At 43.4% G+C, this 15545-nt stretch overlaps 1 protein-coding gene across 2 annotated transcripts in view; it reads right to left on the bottom strand.

Moving 5' to 3' along the window:
- The window catches only part of flt1 (fms related receptor tyrosine kinase 1), a 269771-nt gene that overhangs the window by 197498 nt on the left and 56728 nt on the right, over positions 1 to 15545 (bottom strand). For both annotated transcript variants that reach the window (XM_038817857.1, XM_038817858.1), the window contains exons 5-6: positions 13266 to 13425; positions 5382 to 5518 (exon numbers count right to left, since the gene is read on the bottom strand). In XM_038817857.1, the coding sequence (XP_038673785.1) occupies positions 5382 to 5518; positions 13266 to 13425 (297 nt within the window). The remainder of the gene's footprint in view (positions 1 to 5381; positions 5519 to 13265; positions 13426 to 15545) is intronic.

Below are 15545 nucleotides of genomic sequence, written 5' to 3'. Positions count from 1 at the left end.
AGATTAGGCTGTTCCTGTGATGATTTGCGCACAACCAAGTTCTTAAAATGAAAACAAAATAAGAAAAATGTTTCTTGTAGCACGTTTTAAACATAGGGCGGAATTTTCCGAAAAAATGGCAGAGTGTCAGGTTCTGACTGAAAACTGGCATGTTCCACCCCAGAAACACAGCTGTTTTCTGTCTAGATCTTCTGATACTTTGTCAGAACAAAATCGGTGCACATGCTTAGCACTGTCACTCTGGTGGGGCGAGGCCTTGTGAAGCATGCAAACCCAGCTACTCAGAGATCTGCAGTAAAAATATACTTCCCAAGGGCAGCACGGTGGCGCAGTGGGTTAGCCCTGCAGCCTCACGGCGCCGAGGTCCCAGGTTCGATCCTGGCTCTGGGTCACTGTCCGTGTGGAGTTTGCACATTCTCCCCGTGTCTGCGTGGATTTCGCCCCCACAACCCAAAAGATGTGCAGGGTAGGTAGATTGGCCACGCTAAATTGCCCCTTAATTGGAAAATATATATATATATACTTCCCCCCCACAGCCTTACAAGCTTTGGGTCGATCCCCCCTGGCACAGTGCCAGGGGGCACAGCCCAGCCTCGGCACTCAACCCCAGGACCTCCAGGGCCCTCTGCACTCCCAGCATGATCATTACGACTGGTAAATAGTAGCAAATCGTGCCCACGTGACACCCCATTGACGGGAGGGAAGATTCAATGAGGTCAGAAGAATCGACTATAATCTGCCGAATGATATTGAAATTGATTCAATTTGATGCAAATCAGGTTATCACCCTTCTTGGGCGTGAACCTGATTGCAATAGGCAGCACGGTGGCACAGTGGGTTAGCCCTGTTGCCTCACGGCGCCAAGGTCCCAGGTTCGATCCCGGCTCTGGGTCACTGTCCGTGTGGAGTTTCCACATTCTCCCTGTGTTTGCGTGGGTTTCGCCCCCACAACCCAAAAGATCTGCAGAGTAGGCAAACTGGCCACGCTAAATTGCCCCTTAATTGGAAAAAATGAATTGGGTACTCTAAATTTTTTTAAAGAGTGAACCTGATTGCGCATTTGGGGAGAGCCCAGGAACATGGTGTCAGAAAATATCGGCAGTACAAATTCCGTTTTTGGCCTCTCGCGAGAATCTATGGTCATTGCAGGATTTGTGCCCACTGCTAACATCCCTGCAGAATCCTGCCCACAGTATACCATGTACACTGTCCCTGTAGGTCTTAGTAAGAAATGGGAAAGTCCCAGAATGGAATCCTGGCTCAAAAGCTCGTAATGTTTTACTTGTTTTAGAAAACGTGGAAGAAGAGTCACAGGAATGGCAATTTGGTTTAAGAACAAAAATCATTTATTAAACATGAAAAGTTTGATTATAATAGAATACTCCTCCACTCCCCCTCACCTTCACAAATGTACACAGATTTCAAGGATAACACTCCACCCTGAAACAAAATGGCAGATGCCATTTATTTGACCATCCTTGGATTACACCTCAATTCCCTCCAGATGATTGTCACATGTGTTTCCAAGCTCCATTCTCAAAAGGACGCACTTTAAAATCTTCTTTCAAACAATGCTTTCCATTAGCTGTTTACATCAAGAATACACCTCCAGGTTTTTAAACTATCCTTTCAAACAAAGCTTCATCTCCGCTGTTTAACAGGAATTAGTCTCCAGGTTTTCCAACTCTCTATGCCACATTCCTTTGTCTTGAATGCTTTTACACAAACTCTTGAGATTCAACCATTGATTTCCATAATTATTGCAACTAATGTCTCACAAACTGTAGTGAATTATCACAAATCATATAGCCACTTTATATATCTTTCTGGCTTCTCACAAGCCAGCTCCTTCACACTCAGTCTGTCCTCACTGTTCAACATTGTGTTATAGTTCCAATTTCCTGTACTTTTAACTGCAGATTTCCTGGAAATCTCTCTGAATTTACATCGGAACATAGGGACAGGAGTATGCCATTCAGTCCCTCGAGCCTGCACCACCATTCAATGAGATCGTGGCTGATCTGTGGCCTAACTCCATATACCTGCCTTTCGCCTACAAGGCTTAAAAACCATGCTAAACAAAAGTTTATCTATCTCAGATTTAAAATTAACAACTGATCTAGCATCAATTGCTGTTTGTCGAAGAGAGTTCTAAACCTCTATCACCCTTTGCATGCAGAAGTGCTTCCCAACATCTCTAGTTTCCTTAACCAGCTCTTCTATTGATTTCTGGCTCTGGCCTTCTTATCCATTACTCCATTGTATGGCTTTTCTTCTCATTTTCTTCTCACCCTAGAGCTTTCTCTCATCAACTGCCATGAATTCAGTTAATCATAAAAAGCCTCCTACCCTAAAGGTGCCCTGGTTGCTGGGCAACATCTCTTTCCTTCTGCAAGCCTGTTTACTTTTCATGCTGTAGGTGCTCTCAGCACAATAGAAGCACAGTATTAGATGTAAACACACACGTCTAACATGAATCTAACTAATGGTTCCCCCTTCGTTACACAGAACCACTAAATTAAACCCACTTAAATTTTTACCTTATTATTTAGTATTTTACAATATAAATATAGATCACGTAAAACTACCTCTGCTTTCCTGATAACCAGCCAAATCACTTGTGATGTTGAGTAATCATTATGCCACTTTTTTTAGAAAATATGATGAGAATAATTCTTTCCTCATTAATAGACCAAAAATAAATTATTTCTGACATTTTATGAATGACGATGGAGTAACTTCTTCACCGCCCACCACCAATAGCAAGGTTCCTGGTGGAGAATCATGCATTGGGTAAAAAACAGGATAGGTGCTGTTCCTATGCTCCAGTCCTATGCCAGCGGCTAACCACAAGGTTTCGAAACATCTAGGGGTTAACTGCTTTCACTTTGTCTTTCACTCAGCAGAAAGCACGTGGGCTGGGATTCTCCCCTACCCGGCGGGGCGGGGGGTCCCAGTGTGATGGAGTGGCGTGAACCACTCTGGTGTCGGGCCGCCCCAAAGGTGCGGAAGTCTCCGCATCTTTAGGGGCTAAGCCCTAACATTGAGGGGCTAGGCCCGCGCCAGAGTGGTTGGCGCTCGCCGGCTGACGTGGAAGGCCTTTGGCGTCATGCCAGCCGGGGCCGAAGGGACTTCGCCGGCCGACGGAAGTCCGCGTATGCGCCGGAGCCTCAGCGGCTGCTGATGTCATCCCCATGCGCAGGGGAGGGGGTCACTTCTGCCTCCGCCATGGCAAAGGCGGAAGGAAAAGTGTGCCCCCACGGCACAGGCCCGCCTGCCGATCGGTGGGCCCTGATCGCGGGCCAGGCCAGTGTGGGGGCACCCCCGCGGCCAGATCACCCCCCCCCCCCCCCTCCCCCCGGGACCCTGGAGCCCGCCCGCGCCGCCTGCTCCCGGTAAGGTAGGTGGTTTGATCCACACCGGCGCGAGAAGCATGACAGCGGTGGGACTTCGGCCCATCGTGGGCCGGAGAATCGCCGGGGTGGGGTGGAGGGGGGGGGGGGGCACGCCGACCAGCGCAAAGTGTTTCCCGCCCCCGCCGAATCACCGGTGCCGGAGAATTCAGGAGACGGCGGGGGCGGGATTAACGCCGGCCCCCAGCGATTCTCCGACCAGGCGGGGAGTCGGAGAATCCCGCCCATGACTTCTGAATCATACCTAGATGTTTATAAACATTGTGGTTAGTTTCACTGCAGGAAATTGAGATGCATTGAAGTGTGAAGGGAAATGAAAATAAACAATCCTGACACCTGGTTCTGGAAGTTATTGGCCTATCAGTTACAGCCTACTAAAAGCTATTTTTCTTTGAAAGGTAATAGAAGCCTCACAGATCAAAGGGTCTGAGGGGGTTTAAAGCCTTGCCATGTGTTTTGGCTTTCTAAGAAGTAACATCTACTGCTTTCTACACTTCTGTCTGAGACAGCAGGTGTGAGGGACAGCTAAATGAAAATGCGGTGATTTTTCAGTTTCTACCTGGACTGCTCCTTAGCTTTCAGGCAAGGGTGACTGATATGGGGGTCCTCTGATATGGGGGGACACACACACTCTGAGATGGGGGTTCTCTGGTGGGAACCGTGGGGGGGGGCTCAAGTCACCTTCAGATATGCGTGCTTCGGGGGGGCGGGTACCCAGCATTTCCCACGGCGGTGGTACAGGGAAGGATGCCCCTACTTGTCAGCGGAGGGTGGGCAGCAGGATTTGCATTATGGGGGGTGGGGGAGAGAAACCACTGGACCTTGGTATTGGTGTGCCATTCCCAATGGCGGTCAGATAGCAGGATTCAGAATGAGGAGCTCCCAGTCTTGCATATATTTGCAAGGCAAGGGGTGGGAATCGCTCCCGGGCGCCACTCCTAGTGTCAGCAGAGACCATGAGTGATTCTACTGCGACTGGAGAGCATAGTCTCCCAAACAGAGAATCCTGCCCAATGTGATTAATGACATTGCAATATCTTTCTCAAAATACTTCCAGCGTGGGAGTGAGTTTATCCAACAGTGTCTTTCATGAATGTGCTGAAAGATTGCAGTCTCAATGATCACTGCATTACAAAATAAATGTTCAATGCCTAAAACAGGATAGATTTTCAACAAATGGTTAGATGTTTACAGTAAAGCAGGAACCAATAAAGGGCTTTTAAAAATGTTTATCCTAAATATGTATTTCTTTTGATGATTTTGTGGGCAGGATTTTCCACGCATTCCTTTGCGTGTTTCATGGCAGCAGAGCCAGCCCGCCAATCGCCAGCGGCAAGATCTTCTGGTCCCGCCATTATCAACAGGTTTCCCATTGAATGCATCCCTCGCCATCGGGAAACCCTTGACGGGTGTGCCTTGTCTAAGGGACTGGATGCTCCCAGTGGTGTGAACGGCCAGTAGGTTCTGGCCACATGGTTGAGGGTATGGAGGGTGAACACCATTTTAAAAAGTTTGTACTTCAAATATAATTCATTTTTTAACTGGTATTTTTCCATACAAAGAATATCATGGTTGCATTTCTAGCTTACTCAGAGAATAATAAAACTATAGAGACATTCAAAGATAGTTCTGTATGCTTCTCTGTTTAAATTCATCTAATTTTATTTTGTATTTATTCAGCGCTCTGTCACTTTTGTATAGTTTGTGGTTTAAAACTATAAGGGACTGTCGCTGTGCAAATATATTTTTAAAAAGTGAAATTAAAAGTTGTGCAATATCTTTTCAGTTTCCGGGCTCTCTGCCAATCCAAATTATTCATTCATACTTTTGATCTAAAAGTGCAACATCTTTCAACATTTCCTAGTAATTCTGAAGGGCAAGAGTGTGATCCAGAAACAAAAGCTGAGTTATCAACAAGACTTTGTCTTTCAATGCCTTTGAAGTATGTATCCTGCTTAAGGTACTTACTTTGCCTGGGAAATCCCAAATAATCTCAACTCTTGAATTCAGTTTTGCTGTCACTGTGCACTTGATAGCGAGTGTTTTTCCACTCAGCATTTTGACTGGGTTGGTTACATTAAGCTGTACCTTGTTGATGCCATCAACTATATTTCAAACAATAATAAAAGAAAATTAATATTGTAAAAAAAACTCAGGCACCTGGATACAATGTATACTGTATGCATCACTTCATATCGTTCTATATACAATCAAATTTTATAATTTAAGAATACTAATAAATAACTAGTAAATACAGCATGTTTACACTAAGTTATGATGTGCAATCGTTTTTTTTTTACTAGCAGATTTATCTATTATCAAGCGTAGAACATTCATCACCAAATACGAGCATTCCCACATTGATTGAAAAAAACCAACAGAATAGGTTAGTTCTCCTCTGGAATAAGATCTATTCAAATACTTTGATTAATCAACCCACTTTACAATTCTGCAATGAAGCAAAACAAGGGGGTGCAACCTTCTTTCGGAACAGAATCCACAATGGCAGATATCAGTCAGGGTTGATTGTCCAGCCTATTATGCTTTAACGCTGTTCGAAATTAATTAACTGTGTGCGTTTTTAGGAGAATTCCAAAATTATAACTCCAATCTAACAGGAATGATTAGTGACTATGGGCAGAATATTTCTAAAATCTGGCAAAATGTCTCTCCAGAAACACGGCCAAACTTTTACATTTTCTGGCACTCAGTGCCCTGATCTGTATGAAAAATAAACTTCCCCCACGCCTCACCACAGAGAGCCCCCCTAACTGCACTCCCCCCCACCCCTACAAGCATCGCGATGGCTTCACCACCACCATACAAGCATCAGTGCATTCCTCTGATAGGTACCACTGCTTCTTCACAGGCATCATCCTCCCCCAGAAAGCCCCCCTTCACAAGCTTCACCCTATCTCTTCACAGCCATTAACCTCTCCTTTCACAGACATCGGCCCTCCCCTCCCCGATCACAAACAAGAGAAATACCCCCCTAATGGGGCTGCCCATAGAGCCCGCCCCGGCACTTCTGACCTAGCATTGCCAACCTGGCACTGCCAGGGCACTACCCAGCAATGTCTTTCACCACCCAGGGGCTATACTTAGCTGTGCGCCCCTGGATGGTCTTTGTTTTTGAAAATCAATAGCGATTTGCGCCAGCGTGACATAACGCCGGCTAGGTGGGAAGATACGGTGAGAGCCAAAGTAGCGGCGTTAACCCTTATAATTAGATTTAAATTTATTTTGAAATATGCTAATCAGGCTCCCACTCTTCCTGAGCACAAACCTGATTACATCATTGGAGGGGGGGGGGGGGGGGGGCAGGGAAGATACAAAACCAATTATCACAGCACAAATCCTGTTTTGGCCTCTCACAAGATTCAGCAGCCATTATGGGATCTGTAATCATGGCTTCTGCAGCTGTGACCTATGTTTTTAAAACTAATTTTTATTCCAAAATTTGGTGAAAAGAATAGCCAAGATGCGTTCACTCTCATCACAACTATAAAATTGACAGATACTTCTGGTATTTGTGTCTGCACCTGCACAGTTAAATGTGGCAATCTAGAAATTGCTGTCAGTGATTCCCTGATGTTCCACATAGTGCATTGTTTAAATCTCCTTAGACGGTGCAGAAATCGCTCAAGTTTGTGTGAACTTCTACTTTTACACTCTACCCAAAAGGGAATCACACCTTCCTGAATGAGGTGTAATTAGATTTTAAACTTTACTCCCCAATGATCTCTCCAGGCCTAAAATCTGATTTTATATTTGAGAAATGTTGAATTTTTCCATTATGACAAAAATTCGATAGGTTTTCAATAAAATTACTTTTTCGGTTTGTTTAAGATATTTCAGTTTCAGCTTTAATTCCAGTGTCTGTCTAAATCTGTCTGTGAAATTAGCAAAAGATAATCCATGCATTTATTTCCTGGTCTGCTGTCTGTTAAAATTCATTAATGTGATTGGTTGCTTAACCTGCTCAATTACATCACTGTCACTGGATTCTGAAGCTTCCCCTGTGATTGCTGCCAGAATCAAATTAATGTTGGAAAAGGTGAAATCCACGCCTCAGAGATTGGCTTTGTGGGCAGCTTCCTTCAAGGTCTTACTGACACTGACCGCAATATTCGGACCAAGGTATTTTTAAATGGGAGAATGTTTTGCCGAGACTTTTGAGGGCTGCCGTGCACACTTATTATGCAAACTTTCTTCAACACAAAGTAGTAAAGATTAATTCATTGAAAAACCATAAGTAATGACATTTATGCTGACTTCACAACCACACTGTGGACTCAGTACATTTTTCCCCAATGTAGTCAAATTAGGTCATTAGCACAAACTTTCTTAAAACAGCAGGTTCCAAGAACGCTGACACAATTTTTGTGACTCATCTTTGAAAAAAGTTGGCATTTCTACTTCAAATCAAAATTCAAAAAGATATAGGGTGCGTTCTATCGGCCTCGGCGCACACGAATCGGGACGTGTGAAGCCGGTAAATCTTGAGAAAGGCCTCGCGTAAGATTTACCAGCTTCGTCACGCCTCACGAGATCTAACGAGATCTCACTAGGTGTCACGTGGTGTCATGATCTGGAATCCGCCCATTGAGGGCGGGATCCAGATTTGAATATTCCTTGTAAGTGGTTAGTCTCACTTACGTCGGTCGGATCTACCGAGCGCCCAGGATTGAACGGCTTGCCCCGGAGACACCAAGTGGACGCAGTTCAGCACTGGTTTCCACAAACATGGACCAGATGTGCCAGCACTTGAGGAGGGAGTCTCCCAGGTGATCGGGGGCCCTGGGTGGTTGGGCTCTGGGCAGGGTTGTACCCAGCACCCTGATGCCAGCCAGGCACCCTGCCAGTGTCACCTGGGTGCCACTCTTGCCATACCAGGATCCTCAGGTCGCACTGTCAGATTAGAAGGGCACTGCCAGGTTACCAAGATGCCCAGGTGGCATCTTGCACATGCCAGGGATGGGGCCCGGGGGTGCCCTGCCCTTATGAGGTGGGGTGTGGAGGGGCTCAATGACTCCCTAATTGTTAAGCTGGGGTGTTGGTGTGGTCCGAAGGCCACGGTTTTAAATGGAGCTCGTTGGTGCAGGAAATTAGTCTAAGTGCGGCTTTGGTGGGGCATTCCTCACCGAGGCCCAGAAATGAAGCAGAGACCCAATGTGGTAGCCTGTGTAGAGGTATTGAGGTACCTAGTAATGCTGGAACACCATTGGTAGATAATGTATGCTTTCCATTGGTCGAGCCTGTATGGTAGCTCTGCCCTGCAAGACGGGGTATAAGAGCCCGTGCCGCCCCAGGAGCTTTCTTTCTGTACCTGAGTTGCTGGGGGAAACATCTAGCTTATTAAAGCCTTCAGTTGGACTACTACCTCGCTTTAGTAGTCATTGATCGTGCATCAATTTAATAAGCTAGATGTCAGGGCGGAGCTACCATACAGGCTCGACCAATGAAAAGCATACATTATCTACCAATGGTGATCCAGCATTACTAGGTACCGTATTACCTCTACACAGACTACCACACCCATTTAATAGCAGGGTTGTTCGCGGTGCTGCCAGCACCAGGAAATGCCCAGCTAAACGTACCCAACACAGGGCTCTGTTTCATTTCCTTTAAATTGCGCCATGTTTTCTTTCAGTGTAGCGATATACCATAGACTCCACAGATTCCCTACAGTGCAGGGGAACATTTGGTCCATCGAGTCTGCATCGACCCGCTGAAAGAGCACCCTCCTTAGGCCCACTCCCCCACCCTATCCCTATAACTCCACCTAACCTTGACATCCCTGGACACTAAGGGGGACTTTTTTATCATGGCCAATCCTGCACATCTTTAGACTGTGGGAGGAAACCAGAGCATCCAGAGGAAACCCACACAGACACGGGCAGAATGTGCAAACTCCACACAGACAGTTACCCAAAGCCAGAATTGAATCCAGATCCCTGGCGCTGTGAGGCAGCAGTGCTAACCACTGTGCCACCTATGCATAGGTCTCATACTGAAAAATGCATATTTGCTAGTTGGTATTGATGCAGAACAAGGCCAGCAGCGCGGGTTCAATTCCCGTACCAGCTGAGAATTCTGAATTCTCCCTCTGCGTACCCGAACAGGCGCCGGAATGTGGCGACTAGGGGCTTTTCACAGTAACTTCATTGCAATGTTAATGTAAGTCTACTTGTGACAATAAAAAGTTTTTTTTAAATTTAAAAATCTAAACAAAGTGTAGTGCATGAATTTTTCATTCATATATATGTATCAAAATATATAATTACTGCATATCCAAGTGAAAAGCAGCTCAGAACGGATTGGAAATATTTCTTATTTATAAGGTTTTTTTGTTTAAAAACAGAAATGGACTGCGGGGTAATAAGAGGGTGAGTCATTGGGTAAGAAAATACATTTATTCTAGCAACTGATTACATTGACACAACCTGACGGGAGTGTTTGTAAAATTATGCATGACTTGAATGCTGGTGGAGGGTGGGAGGCACAAAATTGATAGTCACAAAGAGGAAGGCATATTTATAAAAAACAATCAGCATTAGAAATTCACACTATCAGTATGCTATGACAGAAATCAAGTTATTTTAAAAGTTATATGGACTGGGCTAAAAATGGCTTCACAACAATTAAAATATGTTGCTCGAAGGTTAGCTTAAAATGAATTTTCCAGCCCGTGCTGCCAGTGGGGTCTTCCAATTATGCTGAAGTTAATGGACATCTGAATGGCTCACTGCATCAGCCACAGGGGAGCATGCTGCGGCAGAGTTGAAAAATCCCAGCCTGTATATAACCTGCTAACTTCCTCTTAGCCTTTGCTGATTGTCAATCCCATTAACTACAAAATCATTGATAGCAATCCAAAAAAGTTGTTTTTGTAATTCTGTAGATCCATCATTATAATTTTTTAATAAAGTTATGATAATATTGCGCTACCCTAAACTGCAGGATCATATATGAAATTTTGAAAAGCATCAGGATAGTTAAGTCCCCTGGGCCTGACGGAATATACCCAAGGTTACTACGGGAAGCGAAGGAGGAGATTGCTGTGCCGTTGGCGATGATCTTTGCGTCCTCACTCTCCACTGGAGTAGTACCGGATGATTGGAAGGAGGAGAATGTTGTTCCCGTTTAAGAAAGGAAATAAAGAAATCCCTGGGAATTACAGACCCGTCAATTTTACGTCTGTGGTGAGCAAAATATTGGAAAGGATTCTGAGAGATAGGATTTATGATTATTTAGAAAACATAGTTTGATTAAAGATAGTCAGCATGGCTTTGTGAGGGGCAGGTCATGCCTCACAAGCCTCATTGAATTCTTTGAGGATGTGACGAGACATATTGATGAAGGTCGGGCAGTGGATGTGGTGTATATGGATTTCAGTCAGGCATTTGATAAGGTTCCCCATGGTAGGCTCATTCAGAAAGTTAGGGGGCATGGGATACAGGGAAATTTGGCTGTCTGGATACAGAATTGGCTTGCTGAAAGAAAACAGCGAGTGGTAGTGGATGGAAAGTATTCCGCTTGGAGGTCGGTGACCAGTGGTGTCCTGCAAGGATCTGTTCTGGGACCTCTGCTCTTTGTGGTTTTTATAAATGACTTGGATGAGGAAGTGGAAGGGTGGGTTAGTAAGTTTACCGATGACACGAAGGTTGGTGGAGTTGTAGATAGTGTTGAGGGTTGTTTAAGGTTACAACAGGACATTGACAGGATGCAGAGTTGGGCTGAGAAATGGCGGATGGAGTTCAACCTAAATAAATGTGACGTGATTCATTTTGGAAGGTCAAATTTGAATGCTGAATACAGGGTTAAAGGCAGGATTCTTGGAAGTGTGGAGGAAGGAGGGATCTTGGGGTCCACCCAAAATTGTCACCCAGGTTGATAGGGTTGTTAAGAAGGCGTATGTTGTGTTGGCTTTCATTAAGAGGGGGATTGAATTTAACAGCCGTGAGGTTTTGCTGCAGCTTTATAAAATCCTGGTTAGACCACACTTGGAATATTGTGTCCAGTTCTGGTTGCCTCATTATAGGAAGGATGTGGATGCTTTCGAGAGGGTGCAGAGGAGATTTATCAGGATGCTGCCTGGACTGGAGGGAATGTCTTATGCAGAAAGGTTGAGGGAGCGAGGGCTTTTCTCACTGGAGCGAAAAAGGAAGAGAGGTGACATGATAGAGGTGGACAAGGTGATGAGAGGCATGGATAGAGTGGATAGCCAGAGACTTTTCCCCAGGACAGAAATGGCTGTCACGAGGGGACATAATTTTAAGGTGATTGGAGGAAGGTACAGGGAAGATGTCAGAGGTAGGTTCTTTACACAGAAGAGTGGTGGGTGTGTGGAATGCACTGCCAGCAAAGATGGTGGAGTCAGAGTCATTAGGGACATTTAAGCAACTCTTGGACAAGCACATGGACAGCAGTAAATTGAAGGGGTGTAGGTTAGATTGATCTTAGATTAGGATAAATGGTCAGCACAACATCGTGGGCCGAAGTGCCTATACTGTGCTCTCCTGTTCTATGTTCTATAATATTCAGAAGATTGTTAATTATCTATGAGGCTTGGAATTCATTGGGTAAGAGTGCTACTTTCTGCCTGTGAAAGCTAGAATGTATGTAAAATGTTTGGCACACCTGACTTACTGTAAATAATAAAATAAATGTTTTTAATAAGTATTCAAACTCTTAAAAGCATAACACTGAAATGTTTAAAAATCTATTTTTCAGTGATGCCCTGCCAGCAGGCCAGTGCTTCCATGTTCTGAGTGCTGAAACTTATATGAGGCAACCTTCAAAATTAGACTTGATGTCAGGGTAGGTCTTCCAAATTGGTATGTTTATGAAATGAGATGAAGTAAGGTGGGAGAAAGCTTATGTGGCGCATAAACACCAACATGGGCCTGTTGGGCTAAATGCCCTCTCTCTGTGCTGCAATTAATTTATAATATGCTGTACAATCTGAGGAAACATTGATTAGGGTGAATACTTGTCATCGAACATGTGTTCAACACCAAAAATGTGAAAGATTTCCAGCAAGCCGTTACATTCTGGCAGAGAACTACTGACCTCGGAAACATGGATTTCACCTTTTCCAGCATTAATTTGATTCTGGGATCAACAACAGGGGAGCTTCTGAATTCAACAGAGGAGAGATTTGATAAGGGTGCCCAAGCTTATGACTTGTTTGGATGAACAAGGAAAATCTATTCCCACTCGCTGATGGCACAAGGGCTAGAGGACACAGATTTAAGGTTTCGGGAACGAGGTGCAGGTGGTTGGGAGGAAGAACATTTTTATGCAGTGAGTAGTAATGACCAAGAACTCGCTGCCCACAAAAGGGGGTAGAAACAGAGATGATCTATGATTTTGAAAAGGATATTGGATGGGCACTTGAAGCAAACAAACTTTTATCCTTGGGGGAATGTGACTGACTGGATTGCTCCATGGAAAGCTGACATAAACACAACTGGCAAAATGGCCTCCTTCTGTGCAATAAATGGCTCTACGATGTCACTACTAAATACCTAGCGCACAAACATCAGTATGTGTGGATCAGTTGTCAACCCGGCAAAGAACTGGTTGGTGAATACTAAAGTGCAATACAGTAAATATAAGCTGTTATAATAATGGCAAATAAGGGGTTGGTTTGGCACAGTGGGCTAAACAGCTGGCTTGTAATGCAGAACAATGCCAGCAGCGTGGGTTCTATTCCCGTACCAGTCGCCCCAAACGAGCGCCGGAATGTGACGACTAGGTGGCTTTTCACAGTAACTTCATTGAAGCCGACTTGTGACAACAAGCAATTATTATTATTAAATAACAAAAGGAAATGGAGCTACAAACCCTGTCTGTGTGTTAAATAAATAGAACGAAACGTCCTTCCATTCACACTGGTTTCGCATGTCAGCAGACCAATAAATCTGTATGTGGGTCTGGGAATAACAAAGCCTCGTTTGCTGTCCCACATAACCTCCTTGCCATCAACGATAAAGGATAAGGAATTCTAAAAGTAAAAAACAGAAGTTTTGTCATTATAGTGAATCATCTCATGCTGAAAAGACATTGATATGAGCATTTCTATGATTAAGGACAAAGTGATTAAAATAGTGCCTCAAATTTAATTAATTGCTGTGAAATGAAAAGCAATAATCTCAAACAATACACCAGATTATTAGCAAGCCTATTTAATTTTTTTAAATTAAGGGGCAATTTAGCATGGCCAATCTATCTATCCTGCACATCTTTGGGGATGAGACCCACACAGACACGTGGAAAATATGCAAACTCCGTACGGACAGTGACCCGGGGCCGGGATCAAACCCGGATCCTCGGCACCATAAGTGAGCCTATTTAAGTAACCGTCATGCCTTTCAATTCCTGGATGCCAACTAATACAGCATGGAATTTATCCACAGGGAACGTAGTTACTCTTTGAGAAAAACTATTCAACATTCAGAAATCACACGTAGGGCAAAGATTTATCTGAAGAGAATTTTTCTATAACCCTTCCCCGGGTCTCTTCCATCTTAGATTGTTCTTTCTAATATACCATTGCAAGATATTTATTTTATAGAAGATGAATATTCTTATTATGGTACAGATTTTAAAAACGATATCAAAGTATAATAATATTATTTTGAGACATAAATTAGCAAAAGAAAACAAAATTATTATATTTGTGCATGGTGTGCTTCAAATATACTAGATTGTAGTCTTATTTCCTGCGACTGTTGTTTGTATTTGATTGTTTGCTACAGTTTAATTCTATCAGTGGATCAAAACCTGCCAAACTTATTTTTCTTTTGTAAAATTAAAACTATGTCTTTTTGATTCGTTTTTTTTCTGTGAATTGTTTTAAGCCATTTCATATTGAATCTAATTTCCATTTTTGAGTTCCCAGTGATGTAACACCTACACCTAAAATTATACCTCCCATATGATTCCATTTTACCCATTCCCATTTATGCTTTCATCTTTTCTCCTTTCATATTGATAAATGCCATGCATTATTTTATCCAGCTAATTTTTCAGTTTACATGAGTTCACCCTAATAAAAAGTGGTTAAGTCACTTTCTCCATCAAAGCACTGAAACTGCGAAGTATTTCTCAATCCACAGTAGCCTCTGAATATACGGAGAAATTTTAGTTGTTTATAACCTCCCTCCACTGACACAAGCTATGTCAGAAGTGGTCAACGTGTCATGTGATCTTGACTTTTCCTTATGTGAATGTACATTTGATTGCCCTTGACAGGGATCAAAACTTAAATGAGCACTTTGGGAGCTAATATTTTGCTTTATTTAAATCACCACAGAATGTATTCAAAGATGCTGGATGATTTATAACTGTGTGAAATTCTAGGTTATGTCACAACTAATTATTTTAACACAGTGCATCAGAATTTCATTTTTTTAAGTAGCCACTAGTTAAACGAAAGGGTTTTTTAGTTGCATGTTTCATGGCAAAATTCTGCCAAACAACTTTCTCCTCTGTACACTGAGCAATAAACAAATGTTAATTAATTTACTAACAATGAACCAATCTGTCCGGAGATTGACAGAAAGATGCACTTCCAAGAACACTTGTTAGCCTCATCTATCATATCTAACGTTGATGATAAGCAGCTGCAGAACTCATCTGGTAAACCTCATATTATAACATGAGTTCTTACTGACCACACACTCAGCACTCCGCATCTTCTCCAACAAAGCAATCTTTATATCTGTATTCTGCACAGCTGACCTATCACCAGTAAAATGCTCACATGAGGGCTTTCTGATGTCTCGGTCAGTTGCTTCTATATGGAATCCTACACCACAGTAACCTGCACCTCAAGGAGAGGAAAATATATTGTCCTCCCAGTTCTGTTAACTGAGCAGGGACTGGCATTAAAAGCAGTTATTGAAAAGTTTACGTCTCAGAGAATTCCACGCTCTCAGCGGAAGGCAGTTTCATTGTGGCGAGTAAGTTCTCTTGGGAAGAAAGGGGCATAAAAATAAATAAATAAAAGACCCATGGATTAGATTTTGCCAACTAAGTGCTTTGATGCAAAAGGAAAAACAATATGAAACAAATGTAATTGCGTACACTTTTCTCATGTAAAGAGTTCTACAGGGTGGGACA

Source organism: Scyliorhinus canicula, chromosome 14 (genome assembly GCF_902713615.1).
Source record: "Scyliorhinus canicula chromosome 14, sScyCan1.1, whole genome shotgun sequence".
Taxonomy (NCBI): domain Eukaryota; kingdom Metazoa; phylum Chordata; class Chondrichthyes; order Carcharhiniformes; family Scyliorhinidae; genus Scyliorhinus; species Scyliorhinus canicula.
The sequence above is the reverse complement of the archived record's forward strand: the minus strand, read 5'-3'. Positions and strand labels throughout refer to the sequence as shown.